This window comes from Sinocyclocheilus rhinocerous, unplaced genomic scaffold (assembly GCF_001515625.1).
Source record: "Sinocyclocheilus rhinocerous isolate Xijiao unplaced genomic scaffold, SAMN03320098_v1.1 scaffold1898, whole genome shotgun sequence".
In the NCBI taxonomy this organism is placed as follows: Eukaryota; Metazoa; Chordata; class Actinopteri; order Cypriniformes; family Cyprinidae; genus Sinocyclocheilus; species Sinocyclocheilus rhinocerous.
The window spans coordinates 1,001,370-1,019,089 of record NW_015661023.1 but is presented as its reverse complement, the minus strand read 5'-3'; the positions used below and the strand labels follow the sequence as shown (position 1 = coordinate 1,019,089).

Genomic DNA, 17,720 nt, shown 5'->3' with positions numbered 1-17,720 from the left:
GTTACATAGAATAGCCCATTCTACATGTTCATTCCTCCAAAAACACAAGATTAATTTACAGTCATGCGTCTGACAGTACAATCATAATGTCTTGACAACTAGCCAGCAGATGAATGCGATCTCGCTCAGCTGTGATGACAGGATTGTTTTTGAATCTTGGAGATTTCGCAGATTTAGAAGAACATATTCTTGACGATGACTGAAGTGTCTATTCATATTTTTACTTTTTTTTTTTTACATTTACTGTATGAGGTGTAACCGTGCAAGTTGCTTTTTATTAAAAAATAAAAATCCAAAAAGTTGTAGAGAAAATTTAAATCTGTTAAATAAAATGGACGAATTTTTGCGTGCTGAAAGTCACTTTTATTTGTGTTTGCAGTGAAATCTAATACTGTATCAGAGGAAAATGACAATATAACAAAATATATCACAGTAGTTTGTTCTACATCCAGCAGCAAACGTCTCCGATGAAGGCAAAACTTCAGAAATGTCATTAAATGCACTGATGCTTGTTTTTCTTTTCAAAGAAATCATTAATATCAGCACATTGCTCACACACACACAGTTTCTGCAAACAGTCTGTTCCGTCTATATAGAATACGTTTTCTTTTTTTAAGAAGCAAAGGTGGTTACTCAAATATTTCGAGTTTATAATCAGGATGAATTGTTTTGATGATTAAAATCCTAGTACAATCCGAGTGTGTGCATGTACACACATTCAGGACTGTCATCATATTGCCCCGTCAGTATATTTTTTGCAGTGTAAAACTAGCAGTATTGCTTACATTTTTACCATGCTTTCATTTTTTTTTATTATAATTTGTAAAAAAAATTCTGACAGTGGTGTGTAATATCAAACATATTGAGGTCCTTTGATCGTAAGAAGCTGTATTTTTTTAAATGAATGCTGTTAGACTTTTTCAAATACTAAAGAGCTGTGACACTGCTGCTTAAAAAGATATAATTCTATTCAGAACGTTTTTTTCCCCCACATAAATTGAGCTTAACTTGACTAATTGCACAATTTCATTGACTTATTTTCCCAACACAACTGATGTTGGACGCCAACAATTTGATTCTTGTCGAATTTTGGTGAATATTTCATGAATGTGCATGCAAAGTGTGTCGTGTGTTGTTTTGAAAAGGCTGAAAATGTGCTCAAAATGACTGGTTTCCATGCAGATTGCCAAAAATCAACACTTTGAAAACCAGCAAAGAGTCCGGTAAAAACCAGAAAACCTTTATTATAGCGTGTCAAACACTAAAGTATGAAATGCATGAAAACTTATGAACGTTAAAATTCAGAGTTTAGTCGAAATTTGAGATTTGTTTTCTGAATTGTCCAAGAAAAAGTCACTTTTCCTTTATCTAGTTGAGTTTGTCAAAAAAAATAAATAAATACAACAAATAACAACAAAAAGGCAAAGTACAAATAGCAATAATTAGTGCACTAAATACAAAAAACGTTTACTATTTATACTTGAAATTATTTGCACCTTAGTGTGCAAATAGTCACCGCAAGCAGTCATGACAAAAATATATATAATTATATATTTTAGCTAATTTTGAACAAACATATGTGGGTCAAATTGACCCCTAAAACACTAGAAATAGATGGGGATTATTACATTAGTCTCTGACAAGCTAAAATAGAGGTTTTCAATGTTTTACAGTGTTGATTTTTGGCAAATTGCATGCAAACCAATGGGGTCAACTTACAACAAAGTTGTACACCCAGTTTTTTTAATGCAACAGGAAAGAGATATTTGTGCATTTTCTATTTATCAAATGATGGGAAAATATGTCATAACCAGATGTGCCATGTAGCCATGAGCATTTCAGCATTTTAAAGCACAAATGCATGTGTGTGGATCGCAGTAGAGCTGAGTTTCTACACTCTCAGCGTAGTACGGCAGATTGTAGTAGTCTGCTGGTTTCTCCACAAACTAGCAGTAAACAGCTCTATCATTCACAGTGTGTCATCCAGTGTCTAAACAACTACAGGACCTGTGTGTGTTCATGACAGCACAGTGAGTGTGACGGTTCCTTTGGTTTTCTTCAGAATACAGACGGCCTCCTCATGAGTGACTCCCTCCAGACTCTGGCTGTTAACGGCGATGACTTGATCCCCACGCTTCAGACGCCCGTCCTCTGCCGCGGCCCCCTGAACACACACACACACACAATCAGATAATAATGCATCTGTCTGTCTCGTGGCATCAGTGGATGTACACACTCGCTGTGCCAAAGCGTTACCTTGCTGAAGACGGTTTTGACGTAGATGGGAAGGTCACCGTGAGGGCTGCCGAATCCACCCACGATACTGAAGCCCAGTCCGTCAGGCCCTCGCTCCAAACTAATGCTCTTACACTGCGGAGGACTGGACAAAAGACATGTTAAAACAACGACACTCTACGGTTTTCAATTAACTGTTTTAATTGCATTATTTTATATCCATGAAACAAGAGTCATGCTTAGAAGAGAAAAGTGTCCAAAAATGCACTTTTTGACAAGAGGAGGTGAATTGGGAAAATTTCCATAGATATATATATATATATATATAATTAATTTGGCAGCAATTATATTTGCTAATGAGGGTGTAACCAGTTATTTCTCATACAGTAATGTTATATAACCTTTAATTAATAGATTGATGATGTTCTTGTAACCCTTCATGAAAAAAAAAAATATATAAATTATACAAATATACTACAAATAGTATATTTGTATAATTTATATATCTGGCAATGCCAAATTAAAATGAAACGTTGTCAGGAATACATAATCAGCAGGCAAACATTGTAAACGATGATGCATAATACATTGAGAGAAAAATACGATTTAAAATGACACTATTGAGAATCGGAGTCATCTCCATAGTTGAGTTTCTATATTTGATTGTTATTTTCCTGTTTATCTCTGCGAAGCTGCTTTTGGCACGATCTGTATTGTATAAAGCGCTGTAGAAATCAAGGTGACTTGAATTCAGAAAGGAACTCATCAACCATTATTCCGTTGACTCACTAAAGCCAGTTTTTAGTCACATTTGGCACGAGTTGAGTGTTATTTTATGACGGTTGAAGAGTTTTGTGTACAAACCCCAGGTCATCGTGGAAAATGCTGCTGGCTGTGAGTCCTGCTGTCTGCTCTGCTGACGGTCCAGTCACTGTTGTATCGCCAGCAACGACCTACACACACACACACACACACACACACGCGTCATATCTGCACTAAACCGTAACACACCGCATGAGTTCAGAGTTGTGCATCTGCAATTAGTCTGGTCATTTTGTAAGAAAATGCATTTCACAATGTACACATACAGTACTTAATGTGTGCACTTTTGATTGAAAAGAGAAGTGCACTTAATAATACCGAATGTGCACTTGTAGTGCACTTCAAATCTTAGAAGTATATTTAAAAAAAAGTACTTATATATAATATTAATGAAATAATAGGCCAGTAAAAGTGTACTTAAACACACTTCCATGACTGAAGACGGTTTTGACGTAGATGGGAAGGTCACCGTGAGGGCTGCCGAATCCACCCACGATACTGAAGCCCAGTCCGTCAGGCCCTCGCTCCAAACTAATGCTCTTACACTGCGGAGGACTGGACAAAAGACATGTTAAAACAACGACACTCTACGGTTTTCAATTAACTGTTTTAATTGCATTATTTTATATCCATGAAACAAGAGTCATGCTTAGAAGAGAAAAGTGTCCAAAAATGCACTTTTTGACAAGAGGAGGTGAATTGGGAAAATTTCCATAGATATATATATATATATATATAATTAATTTGGCAGCAATTATATTTGCTAATGAGGGTGTAACCAGTTATTTCTCATACAGTAATGTTATATAACCTTTAATTAATAGATTGATGATGTTCTTGTAACCCTTCATGAAAAAAAAAAATATATAAATTATACAAATATACTACAAATAGTATATTTGTATAATTTATATATCTGGCAATGCCAAATTAAAATGAAACGTTGTCAGGAATACATAATCAGCAGGCAAACATTGTAAACGATGATGCATAATACATTGAGAGAAAAATACGATTTAAAATGACACTATTGAGAATCGGAGTCATCTCCATAGTTGAGTTTCTATATTTGATTGTTATTTTCCTGTTTATCTCTGCGAAGCTGCTTTTGGCACGATCTGTATTGTATAAAGCGCTGTAGAAATCAAGGTGACTTGAATTCAGAAAGGAACTCATCAACCATTATTCCGTTGACTCACTAAAGCCAGTTTTTAGTCACATTTGGCACGAGTTGAGTGTTATTTTATGACGGTTGAAGAGTTTTGTGTACAAACCCCAGGTCATCGTGGAAAATGCTGCTGGCTGTGAGTCCTGCTGTCTGCTCTGCTGACGGTCCAGTCACTGTTGTATCGCCAGCAACGACCTACACACACACACACACACACACACACGCGTCATATCTGCACTAAACCGTAACACACCGCATGAGTTCAGAGTTGTGCATCTGCAATTAGTCTGGTCATTTTGTAAGAAAATGCATTTCACAATGTACACATACAGTACTTAATGTGTGCACTTTTGATTGAAAAGAGAAGTGCACTTAATAATACCGAATGTGCACTTGTAGTGCACTTCAAATCTTAGAAGTATATTTAAAAAAAAGTACTTATATATAATATTAATGAAATAATAGGCCAGTAAAAGTGTACTTAAACACACTTCCATGACTGTTTCTGAACACACTTAAGTAGACTTTTAAAAAGCGCACTTTGTAATAATGTCAAGTTTTTTTTAAGTCAAGTACATTTTAAATCATTATGTTTTAATAATCTTTTGTGATGCTTTAAAGAAGTACACTTATTCTGATGTGTTGACTAACATACTAAAGCACATGTAAAGTACTTGATTATAATTTTAACTGTAGTGTGTTATTCAATATTACATTTAAAGGTAATATATTTTGCAACTTCATCATTACTAATGTGTAATTACAAACATATTTAATAAATACAACACATGCAAGTTTCAATAGAAATAACATACTTTTTAGTTTAACAAGTATATTTTAGTTTATCATAAATGCTTGTCAGTACTTTAAGCATATTTCAAAGACAGAAATAATTATATTACATATAAAGATGTACTTAAGTCCTACTTAAAAATCACTCTAAAGTTCAGCTAACTGCATTTAATTTAAATGTAAACTATCATACATTTTCATTTAATTGCAATTAACATGCAATTAAGAGTCAGAAAACATGACATTCAGTTTGCATGTAGATGCTATCTATCTATCTATCTATCTATCTACAGTATCTATCTATCTGAAGTGAATACTTCTCTTCCACAGTGGATCTTATGGCTGCTGTGCCGTGGTGTTTTGTACCTGTAGTTGTATGATGCCTGTTGTGTTCTTCAGCAGAGAAACAGCTTTATTGTGAGTCATTCCCTCAGTCGAGTTTCCACAGATGGACACAATCCTGTCTCCAATCTAACACACACACACACACACACACACAGATAATAAACATGAGAGATAACAATGGCTATTAGAAATAATTTCAACAGAGAGAAATGAATAGGCTTATAAAGGAAATGTGCCTCTGAAATTGCTGGAGTGAGGTGAGGTGAGGTGAATAGATCTGTACTCTGGTTGGCGAGAAGATGATTGTGAAACAGCCTGAAAATACGGAATCAACTGCTGCAAATTTCATAGAGCTGTAGCGCCTCCTAGAGCTAGAAAAGGGTAAACAATGTCTTACCTGTGCAACAGCGATCTGTGTTTGTTGCTGCTGCTGTAGCAGCTGTTGTTGGAGTAACTGCAGGTGGTGTTGGGTGGCCAAAGGTGTGTGAGTAGGAGAGCAAGGGCTGCTGGGAGATAGCGTGTAGAGAGAGACACCCTCCAGGTCTTGTAAAGACTAAGAGATAAAGAACGAGAATATGAGAGAGGGAAAACAAACGTTAACAAACAACTATTTGGTTCATAAAACATTATCATTTGAAACATCATCTTCTGCAGTGTACAACTGAGGACTATGGACTTTGAAAGCATAGGGTTAATTAGTGGGCATGTGTGTTTGCACTGAGAGAGCACTTTAATATGTGGTTCAGGACACCTCAAGTGCTTTCATTAGAAGAGGAACATATACACATAGGCCCAACTAACACACACACACACACACACACACACACACACACACACACACAGATAATAAACATGAGAGATTATTATTCACAAATGTACACCAGCTTCAGTGTGTCAGACCTTCTACATACTGAACAAAAAAAAGAAAGTTTTTAACTTTGGTTCAGATGTTAGACACACACACACCCAGAGTTTCTGTGTCTGAGCTGCCAGGCCGCTGGGGTTCATCATGGCGATGAATATAGGCACGTCACCCAGAGGACTGCCGACCCCTCCTGCTATACTGATGCCCAAAGAGTCTGACGGGCCCTGAGACACACACACACACACACACACACACCATCAACTCACCCAGAGGACTGCCGACCCCTCCTGCTATACTGATGCCCAGAGAGTCTGACGGGCCCTGAGACACACACACACACACACACACACACCATCAATTGAGGAAACAATGAATGAGCAGAAAGCAAAAGTCTCTCTGTGTGAACAGGCCTTAAGACTGAATCAGTGTAACTGACCTTTGTGAATTCAACCGTCCTGACGTCTTTATCCAGCACTGTGAGGCGAGAAATAAAAGTTTAAAAATCAAGAATGAATCATAACGTTGAGATGTTTTACCGGATGGGCTGCAGTATGTTCTTACATTCGTGTGTTTTCTCGGCGTCTCCCTGTAAAGTTTCAGAGCTGGAGTGAGGAGTGAGTATACCGCTGCCCGTCTCGCTGATCTGAAAACACACAGAGACATTCACACATCTGAGCGCAAACACACCAAACACACACTACATGACTCAAACTCGTCCAATCTTCTGCTTTCATTTGTTGACTAATCTGCACATGCCTGTGAGGCGTGCACCAGTGTTAACTAAAACCAAAACAATTTTTTTTATAACTGAAATGTGTGTGTATATATATATATAAATATATATATATGTATATATATTAGAAATATTGCCTTGGCAACTAAATGAAATAAGTTGAATTTGTTGCACTTTAAATTACTGAAACTGAAATAAAAATAAAGCTACAGTTCAAAATTAAATGATACAAATGACTATATAAATTATAAACTAATAAAAATGAGAAATGCACATGAATAATTTACTAAAACTTGACATAAATTTAAAATGAAAATGATAAAAAAAGCTAATTCAAAATATTAGCAATAATAGAAGAGTATAAATGTATTAAGAATAATAATAATAATAATAACAATACCACCAACAGTAATAATAATAATTATTATGAATATAAGAGTATAAATAATAAACAAATAATAAACACATATATATATATATATACATACAAAAATATAAATAATAAATGTAAAAATATAAACTTTCTATTGCTATTTATTTTGTACATATTTTATTTCTATATCTACTTTTTATCTTTTCAGTATATTATAACTGTAATTTTGTATTTTATGCAAATTCTGTTATTTTTATATTCTAATTTTATTCTTTAACTTTTACATTTCTTACCATTTTTTATTTTTATGTAATGGAGTGACTGTAAAAAGAATTTCACTGGATGCTTAACTGTGGATGGTTATGTGCAGTATGTGACAAATAAAAAAATTTACTGATTTGATTTGAAATAATAAATAAACTATAAATAAAAAATAAGAAATATAAAATAAGAACTAATGTTAAATAATACTGGTGTGCACTTGTAAGACCCACTTCAACTAATAACAAGGTCAAACCTGCTTAAAATCTGACAACCACAGTCTTCAAGAACAAACTCGCTCATTGTGTGAGAATGTGTTTTAGGATCACAGCTTCGGTATCAGAGCTGTCAGATGAACAGTGATGGATGGATGTGTTCACCAACACAACAGAAAACAAGAGAGTGTGACTCTTTAACTGTTTCTGGGTCTGACCTGACTGCTCTGGGACAGACGGCGCTCGGAGTGGAATGGCCCCGCCTTAAAACGACCCACGTCCAATCGGATTGGACCAGCACAACTCTGAGGAAAATCAAAACCAGTTTACATGAGTGACACATGTGTATTGGTTTTCACATTCACACTAGATCAATCACATTTATATACAAAAAAGGACATGAGAAGGAGCCAAACTCAAAATTTCAAAAAATACATTTATATATAATAAAATATAACATTTATTTTAAAATGTGTTCATTTTTACACTTTAGTTTTTTAGTTCATGAGAGTTAGGTTTCACTATTTCCGATGCTATTACAAGTTTTGGAGACATTATGAAACATTTTCACGAGAGCATCTGGTCATTATTGATTCACAGCTCATAAAAACAATAAATCAAACATAGGGCACACCATGTAAATGGTGACTGCATTTTATTGACTTTTATTTTATAGACAATTCTCAAATCTTGCTGCACATTACTATTGATTTTCACTGGGGTTATTATTGCTAACTAAATCTAAAACAAAAATACAATAGAATTTTGCTACTTCAAACAAGATAAACATGAGCTGAAATAAAAATAAGTAAATAAATAAAATAAAAATAAATAAATAAAATAAAAAATGTACTGTATTTCAACATTTTAATTTTGAACTAAATAACTAAAACTAAATAAATAATTAATAAAAACTATATAGGCATTTAAAAAAATGACCTAAGGAATTCTGACTCAAAATATTAACAGAATGATACTAAAATACTAGTGCTGTCAAACGATTAATCGTATCCAAAATTATGTATTTTACAGTGCTGTCAAACGATTAATCGCGATTAATCGCACCCAAAATAAATGTTTTTGTTTACATAATATATGTGTGTGTACTGTGTATATTTATTATGCATATATAAATACACACACACACACAGTATCTATTTTGAAAATATTTACATGTATTTACATGCATATATTTATATTCATTTAATTTAAATTATATATAAATATATAAACATAATATATTTTTCTTAAATATATACATGTATGTGTGTGCATTTTTACATGCATAATAAATATTCACAGTACTCACACATATATTATGTAAAAAAAAACTTTTATTTTGGATGCGATTAATCGCGATTAATCGTTTGACAGCACTATAAAATACATAATGTTTAATGTTTGAATATCTTTCAGTAATAATCAACTGTAAAAGGCAGTGACTCTGTGACGCTCACCTTGAGCAGCGCAGCCACATACTCTTGTGTGGCTGAGCGAACGTCCTCACCGTTAACCGAGAGGATCTGATCTCCCTGCATCAGCCTTCCGTCAGTCTCCACTGCTCCACACTTCACAATGTCCGACACAAACACCCCTGTGTCGCTCCTGAGACAGAGACACAATCACTGACCGCTCATGCAGGAGATACAGAGCTCAATACAAGAGCTATGTTGGTTTTTGACTTGTGCGAAAAAGGGTTAATGTGAATAAAAGGAGATGGAAACGCATTTGCCGAGTAAATTCCTCCATGCGCATCAAAAAAGTCATGTGACTGCGCTATGGGACGGCAAAACCTAACCAGTGGACCAATCTCGTTCCTCAGCATCTGAAATGTTATGGTCATTTTGAAATGTCCGAGCAAAGTCTGTCATCAACGCATTTCTGTATAATTGCCTCCCAGAGCTGTTACACGACTGTGTTCCCAAACATCAGCATCCACCTCCGAAAGCAATGACCGCATTTATTTAGTTTCGTCTTCTCGCTCTGAGGTGCAAGTAATTTATTATATAGGCCAATGAAAATTATTGTATTCAATGGTTTCTCCTACTTTTCACAGTGATATACTGTATAGCCTAGTGTCAGTTCTACCAGGAAGTGACGATTTTGTTCTCTTTGACTCGTTGGATGGAAACGGTGCTTATTTGCAAATGTTTTATGCGATATTTCAATTTTGCGCATAAGTTAAATTCACAACTTTGGACGGAAACCCGGCTATTGTATTACATTACTGATTTAGAAAAAGCCAATTATCAGGTTTCCATCCAAGGATTTTTTTTTTCCAAAAAAATATTTAGCGCTTCAAAATTTTTACCGATATAGCTGATGGAAATGCCATTTATCGATACAATTTCTCATGTGTCGACACAATCTTTTTTCCGTTTAACTTTAGCGCATAAATACTATAATCGAGACTTCAAATGTCGCAAAAATTTGTTTGGAAACACTTTTTGTCGAGAAAAGCGGCTTTAACGCAAATAAATGTCTTGTCACATGACAGAATTAGCCTATAGGCAGCGTCCGTGTTCGTATTGCTCACGTTAAAGCACCGTTTCCCTGTAGTTCAAAAGCGCATTAAATCATATTCATATTATTAAATTGACAAGTTACCTCTCAAACATAGGCCTACATATCTTAATTTGATGTACGTTGTAAGTTAAAATTTATTAATTTTGTTCTGAAGATCTTGTTTTACGTGGATGTTGGAACGATAAGTACAACATTTTAAATTAATTCGTTTTGGCTTGTTAATAACTTCTTATATTTTTATTCTTGTTTTGTTCCGAGTACTGTTCTACTGTTAAATTTTAAAGGATTTGTTCTGTAATGAGGGGAAATAAAACAGCATGTTTTTTCAATATGTTTGGCTGGCTGTATTTTATTATGACAATGAACAGGCTGCGTTGTCGAGTTAGTAATGCTTAAATGCTTAACTTTTTTCCTTATAAAAGTGAAAACAACTTACAATAGCCTACTCCTTCATTTGTGGTCATATAAGAGTAAGACATTATTCAAAACTATTCTAAATATTTCTTTTATTTGCGTACATTCACAAAAACAAAACACTGTGCTTTTGTAAAATAAAGGAAACAAACAGGATGCCGCTTTCTCAAGAGCGCATCAGAAAAATCTAACGAAATTCTGCATTTAGGCTGCTAATTGTTGCACAGTTTTTTTCTTTCATTTTGTTAATTCAGTAATTACTTAGAAAAATATATTTAGCATATAGGCCTATTTATTTCTTTTATATATTGCTTTATAATGTTATCGCAGAAGTGCTGCAGGTAACCATGTGAATCGTCACATTCTGTTATTTATGCTGCCTTTTGTGTATAAAATTAATCCCTGGAAAACAAATTTAAGTATTTTTAATGGGTCACAGCCACGTATCAATTCAAATTTAATTTAATTGTAATTTAACATAATCTTGTCGGTTAACGGTTAATAATGGCGTAACGACCGTCGGTTGTCGGTTAGGCTTTAGGAGAAATAAAATAACCGAAATGAACATTCCTATTTCTTAATAAAAGTTAATCAAAAAAATTATGATTATTGCTTGATGATCAAGTTTCTAAATAGTCTATAACAAAGTACAAAAAAAAAACTTATGACACTTTATAATAAAAATAATTTAATGTAGGCCTATACAATTTAATACTAGACTATATAATTAAGTTTTGTTTCAAATGGATAAAGAACAGGCTACTAGCCTATATAATTTATGCAATATAGGTGAAATTATGTATGGAAACAGCTCAAGGGCAATTTTTTTTTGCAATACGCCAACACTTATGCATCAGTGACGTCATCACACACACCATTTTATCGGTAAAAGGCCAGTTGGATGGAAACAGGCTGTAGACAGCAAATTTCGCAAAGTTTTTTTTTTACGCATATTCTCTTTGTCGATAACAAAACGCAAAAACTGGATGGAAACTTGGAATGTCTCGGAGACAATTAACGCAAAAGGTGTCACTTTCATGACTGTTTCTTATCGCACTTAAGTACACTTTTAAAAAGTGACCTTTGTAATAATGTCAAATTAAAAGTTTTACTTAAAAAAGTACATTTTAAATAATTATGTTTAAAATAATCTTGTTTTATTGAAGTACACTTATTTTGATGTGTTGACCAACATACTAAAGCACACGTAAAGCACTTGTTTATCTTTTTAACTGAAGTATGTTATTCAATATTGCATTTAAAGTACATATGTTGTAGTGTATTATATGTACTATTAAATATATATATGTATATCATTACAATTGAATTTTTGTTTATTGATTACTTAGTATTCTCCAGTACAACTGGAGTTAAAAGTTGGTTGAAACATGATTATATTACATAAAAAAACTTCAACACTTTAGTGCTATTGAATATATTAGTTAGAAACTTAAGCTTTACAAACTTAAATGCGCTTAATTTGAATAATTTTTTTTTGATTTTCATCAGTATCACTTGTTCTATGAATTGATAGACAATACTAATAAAAAACAAAAACAAACAAAAACATAACATTTTAGGTTAAGCTGACAAGTGGGTGATATTTTTAATAACATAATTAAAGAAAATGATACATTGTCACAGTGTATTCAGCAGTACGAGTAACTGCATTTTAAAATGTACTTAAGTTTTACTTAAGTGAGTCAAAAAGTTCAATAGCACAATAACACATTACAGTTAATTGCAATTAACATGCATTTCAGTGTCTGAGAACACTGCATTCAGTTCACACTTAAGTATATTCTTTTAAAGTATATTATTTTGGTTACACTTTATTTAACAGTAAGTGCACTTAACTGGAGTTAAAAGTTGGTTGAAACATGATTATATTACATAAAAAAACTTCAATTAGTTAGTGCTATTGAATATATTAGTTAGAAACTTAAGCTATACAACCTTAAATGCGCTTAATTTGAATGATTTTTTTAGATTTTCATCAGTATCACTTGTTCTATGAATTGATAGACAATACTAATAAAAAACAAAAACAAACAAAAACATTACATTTTAGGTTAAGCTGACAATGGGTGATATTTTTAATAACATAATTAAAGAAAATGATACATTGTCACAGTATATTCAGCAGTACGAGTAACTGCATTTTAAAATGTATTAAAGTTTTACTTAAGTGAGTCAAAAAGTTCAATAGCACAATAACACATTACAGTTATTTGCAATTAACATGCATTTCAGTGTCTGAGAACACTGCATTCAGTTCACACTTAAGTATATTCTTTTAAAGTATATTATTTTGGTTACACTTTATTTAACAGTAAGTGCACTTTCAGTGTACTTATCCAAGAAAGTACTGCATAGTACAAAGTAACTACGTGGGTTAAGGTTAAGTTTAGGGCTAGGTTCGAGGTTAGTACCTAGTTATTACCCAGTTACTGTAATTGTTATAATAAGTGCATACATAGTACAGCAAGTATTCTTTTTAAAAGTTTTTCCTTTTCGCAAGTGGAGATATATCTTAATGTTATACGGCAAATCAAGAACGTGGGCTGTAAACAGAACATAATTTAAAAAGAGATGTTTGCGTGCATTTTTATTGCGGTTAAAATGAATGTTTTAATTTCACACTCATGCACCATTAATTTAGCAACAGCCAATGTCTCTTGAGACAATTCACGCAAAAGGTGTCTGTTGCAAATCCGTCATGATTTATTTTCATTTCTAAACTGCAACTTCTAACATCGACATGCATGCTGAACTTTATTTAAATGCAAGACATAATTAAGTATTTTCACATGTTTAGATAAAATATGCTAAAACACCTGCGTCCTATACGGATTTAATATGGAACGCAATTCTGATCAATGTGTAAAAATATGCAGACAGCCCAATTTACTATTTACTCACACTTTACTGACTAGTAGCTTTAACTAGTGCTCTAGTACCTTCTCCCGATGACGCTGAGTCCGAGGCCGTGGCCTGGTTTCTTCTGAAGCTCGACGCTCAGCGAGTCCCACAGCTCCTCCTCTTTATACTGACCCTCGTCTCTGAAGACCGCCAGACGAACGCAATGCGGAGTCTGCCGCAAAACATTGATGGCCTCGTCGTGCGTCGCCACGCGCAGATCTACACCGCTCACCTGAGAGAGACAATGAGTTACGAGACGGATGAAATAAAGCTGGCATGAAATAAAAAGGCTAGTCAGAAGAGTCGTGATTGTACCTCCAGAATCTGATCTCCTGCCCACAGTCGGCCGTCTTTAGACGCAGCTCCCTCCTCGTACACCTCGTGAATTATTATAGTGCCCTGAACACAGACAGACACAGTCCTTATAAATGAGTTCCTACGTCCTTATATAGCAAGAAGTGTGCTTAATTGTGTTGAATGTGCACTTGTAGTGGACTTCAAATCTTAATAGTACATTTAAAAAAAAAAAACTGTAGTTGCAGATAATGTAATATTAGTGAAATAAAAGGCCACTTAAGTGACTTAAAGAGTAATTTCAAATCATTATATTTTACAATATTTTGATGTGCTGATAAGGCCAGTGTTACTGTACAGTATTATTTATATAGTGTTGTATACTATTATAGTGTAACACTTTGAATTAGCTTTTATTTTAAAATTTTCAGTTTTATTTTCATTTTAGTTTAAGTTTTAATTATTTGTAATATGTTTTTGTCATTTTTATTAGTTTTCGTTTCTTTATATTTATATTTAGCTTTTACTTAATATCTATTTTATTTTTATATTTTAGCTTTTTAAGTAATTTTGCTATGATTTTGTCATTTTTATTAGTTTTTTTTTATTCTATTTACCTTTTATTAATATTTCAAATTAACTTTTTTATTTTTATATTTTTAGTTAAAATTTATTTTGAGTTTTAGTAATTTTGCTATGTGCTTTTGTCATTTTAATTAGTTTTTGTTTTTAATATTTGTAATTAGCTATTATATATATATATACATATATATAGCTATTTATTTTATTTTTTTTAGTTTTACTTAAACTTGTAATATCTCTGTTAGCTGCCAAGATAACATTTCTAATTTGTATTCTAATTCTAATTGAACAGATTTTTAGCTCAAGCTTTTCAAATAATATTTATATTTTATTTCAGCTCTATTTCACTTAATCAATAGTTTTAGTTTTAATAAATAACAACGACAACTGGATTTTCTTTAAGTTCCAACTTTTTGAGTTGAAGACTATGTAACTTAAAAATTGATGGTGGAAGCTAATTTTGTGCACATTTTGGTAATTTCCTGTGTGTGAGTGCACAAGTTTCTATCAGTCGCACACGTCAGTGAGTTTATTCACCAGCAGCGTGTCACAGCCGCCCACGATGCTCAGCCCCAGTCCTGTTCTGCCCTTGCTGATCTCTATAGTGGTCTCACAGCCGGGGATGATGGGACACGTCGCCGGATCAGACGCCAGTGTCGCCGGTGTGGAGCATCTGCTGGAATCTGCAGCACAATAATCATGAGGACAGAGATCAGCTTCTGATTCATTCAATAATAAACTTGTTCTGTTTTCCTTTAATACCCCCAGACCCCTCCCTCTTACTCCTGATTGGCTCTGTCTCTGATGATGTCAGAGAAACCAGCGGCAGGCTGCTTCCAGTGTCTGATCCCGAGCAAATCTGATTGGATGAGGAGGGTTGGGAGGCGGAGTCAGTGCAGATGGTGAGTTTCACGGATTGCTGGGGTTTGTGGAGGAGTGACGTCACCTACAACACACATTTTACATCAGACAGTGACATTTTTGGAGATAATAAATCCTATTTACATACACTACTGTTCAAACGTATGCATTTATTTGATAAAAAATACAGTAAAAACTATAATATATTATTACAATTTAAAACAAGTGTTTTTTTGTTTTAATAACTGTTAAACTGTAATTTATTCCTGTGATCAAAGCTGAATTTTCAGCATCATTCCTCCAGTCTTCAGTGTCCTTCAGAAATCATTATAATATGCTGATTTGCTGCTCAAGAACATTTCTGATTCTTATCAATGTTAAAAGTTTATTTTTCAGCATTCACAGATGAATAGAAAGTTTAAAAGAACAGCATTTATTTGAAACATAAATCTTTTTGACATTATACATTTCCTTAATGTCACTTTTGATCAATTTAATGCATCCTTGCTGAATAAAAGCATTAATATCTTTAAAAACTGACACTAAACTTTTGAACATTAGTGTACATTCACAAAAATCTTAACAGGTTATTTACAGAATATTGGTTTGTGACAAAACACACATTCTGTAACACGGTAACAAAAGAGTTTTCAGAGCACAGGAAGATTATAGAATCTACAACAGGACTGAATTTTGAATTTTGTATTACAATTAGAATGTTTTTACATTTCACATTTTGGTTTGTTGCTCACTACACTAGAATATAGTGTAAGAACCCAATTTTGTGATTCATTTAGACCAGAGTTTTGTCTTTTTGTGAGCTTGACAGCTCCTATGCTTTTGCTTATTTAAAAATATTCTATTCTCCTTTTGCGTTACACGTAAAGTCATGAGGGTTTGGAACAACGCAGGTGAGTAAATAATGACACAACTGACTATTGCTTTAAACTCTTACTTCAAAACATTTCACAGTTGGAAAGAGTTTTACCTTTTCCACAGAGAGTCCCAGCACCATCTCATCATCCACTGTGAGCAGCCGGTGTCCCGCTGCAATCCGACAGTCCTGAAACACACACACACACACACACACACACACACACACAGAGAGAGAGGTTAGATATTTGCATTATAGTATATATTGTTACCATAAAACACAGATACTCTCTCAAAACCCTTATTCAATTAAAACGACACAGTATTAGTGCAACACACATTGACATCAAGTGTGACTTATTTTTATGAACTATTTACATCCACAAAATTGCCTTGAAATTAATTTTCCAATTTTTCAGGCATGCTTTATTGTGATTGGTTAATCACAGCATTTTGTGTTCAAATATATTTGTATAATGACCCCAGCAAACAGTTTATCTCTTTCTGAGGGCTATCTATACATTAAACAGGGTTATTATTGACTATTATTGACATTTTCGTAACTTGAAATAAAATAAACATTAGTTGAAATAAAACTTCAACTTATTTTATTTGAGCTAGTTGTCAAGGCAATATTTCTCAGTTCTGTTTAGTTCAAGTTAAAGTATTAAAACAACTGAAACTAAATAAAGTAAAACTAATAAATAACAATTAATAAATACTATGTAGACATATTTTTTGAAAAGTACAAAGGGTTGTGATAGGGCTGGGCGATATAGCTAAAAAAATTTATCAACGATAAAATGTTTCATATCGTTCGGTATCGATAATTATTGACATTTTTTATAACCTTTTTTAAAACAAAGAGCAATAGAAATTTTTTTTCAAATTTAACCACTGTATTTTTAAATTAACCCAACTTATTGAGACAAACAACACACATATTTTTTTTGTTTTAACAATCAAACGCAAAATAAAAATTAAGCAAATATCTCATTTCTAATGTTTTATATGCAGATTAAATAGGTCTTGAGGAAACTTTTGTCTTGTCTCCCGAGGCCACAGAAGGACGCAATGAGCAAAATAATGCAGCGCATTTAAATTGTCAACGCAAGGAAGTAACTCTATAAAAACCGTGCATTACGTCTAAATTAACTCATATAAATCAAACATAATTTTGTAAATTGCATAAACAATTATGAACAAAACAGCATCATGTATTTATGCACTGCTTAATCCAAAGAACCGAAGCGCCGATCACAAAGATTGCATTTAAAAACATATGAGACGCAGTGAAATGAATAAACCTCCACAAATTCGTGACGTGTTTTCTAAAGGTTTAAACTGTTTTAACTTTGCATGGCTACATCTCTTGTGTGAGACGTGAGTGCAGCAGTCATATTTGTCCGTCTAAAAAAATGCGCTGAATATGCATCTGT

General features: G+C 33.4%; 1 protein-coding gene across 1 annotated transcript in view; it reads right to left on the bottom strand.

Annotated features, from left to right (window-relative positions):
- Positions 1-1,780: 1,780 nt before the first annotated feature.
- The window catches only part of mpdz (multiple PDZ domain crumbs cell polarity complex component), an 80,672-nt gene continuing 64,732 nt past the window's right edge, over positions 1,781-17,720 (bottom strand). The window contains exons 35-48 of the mRNA XM_016535702.1: positions 16,397-16,471; positions 15,331-15,493; positions 15,085-15,230; positions 13,987-14,070; positions 13,710-13,903; positions 9,267-9,414; positions 8,028-8,114; positions 6,789-6,870; positions 6,664-6,701; positions 6,329-6,451; positions 5,384-5,488; positions 4,332-4,420; positions 2,257-2,380; positions 1,781-2,164 (exon numbers count right to left, since the gene is read on the bottom strand). Coding sequence (XP_016391188.1) covers positions 2,018-2,164; positions 2,257-2,380; positions 4,332-4,420; positions 5,384-5,488; positions 6,329-6,451; positions 6,664-6,701; positions 6,789-6,870; positions 8,028-8,114; positions 9,267-9,414; positions 13,710-13,903; positions 13,987-14,070; positions 15,085-15,230; positions 15,331-15,493; positions 16,397-16,471 — 1,605 coding nt within the window. The 3' untranslated portion in view covers positions 1,781-2,017. The remainder of the gene's footprint in view (positions 2,165-2,256; positions 2,381-4,331; positions 4,421-5,383; positions 5,489-6,328; positions 6,452-6,663; positions 6,702-6,788; positions 6,871-8,027; positions 8,115-9,266; positions 9,415-13,709; positions 13,904-13,986; positions 14,071-15,084; positions 15,231-15,330; positions 15,494-16,396; positions 16,472-17,720) is intronic.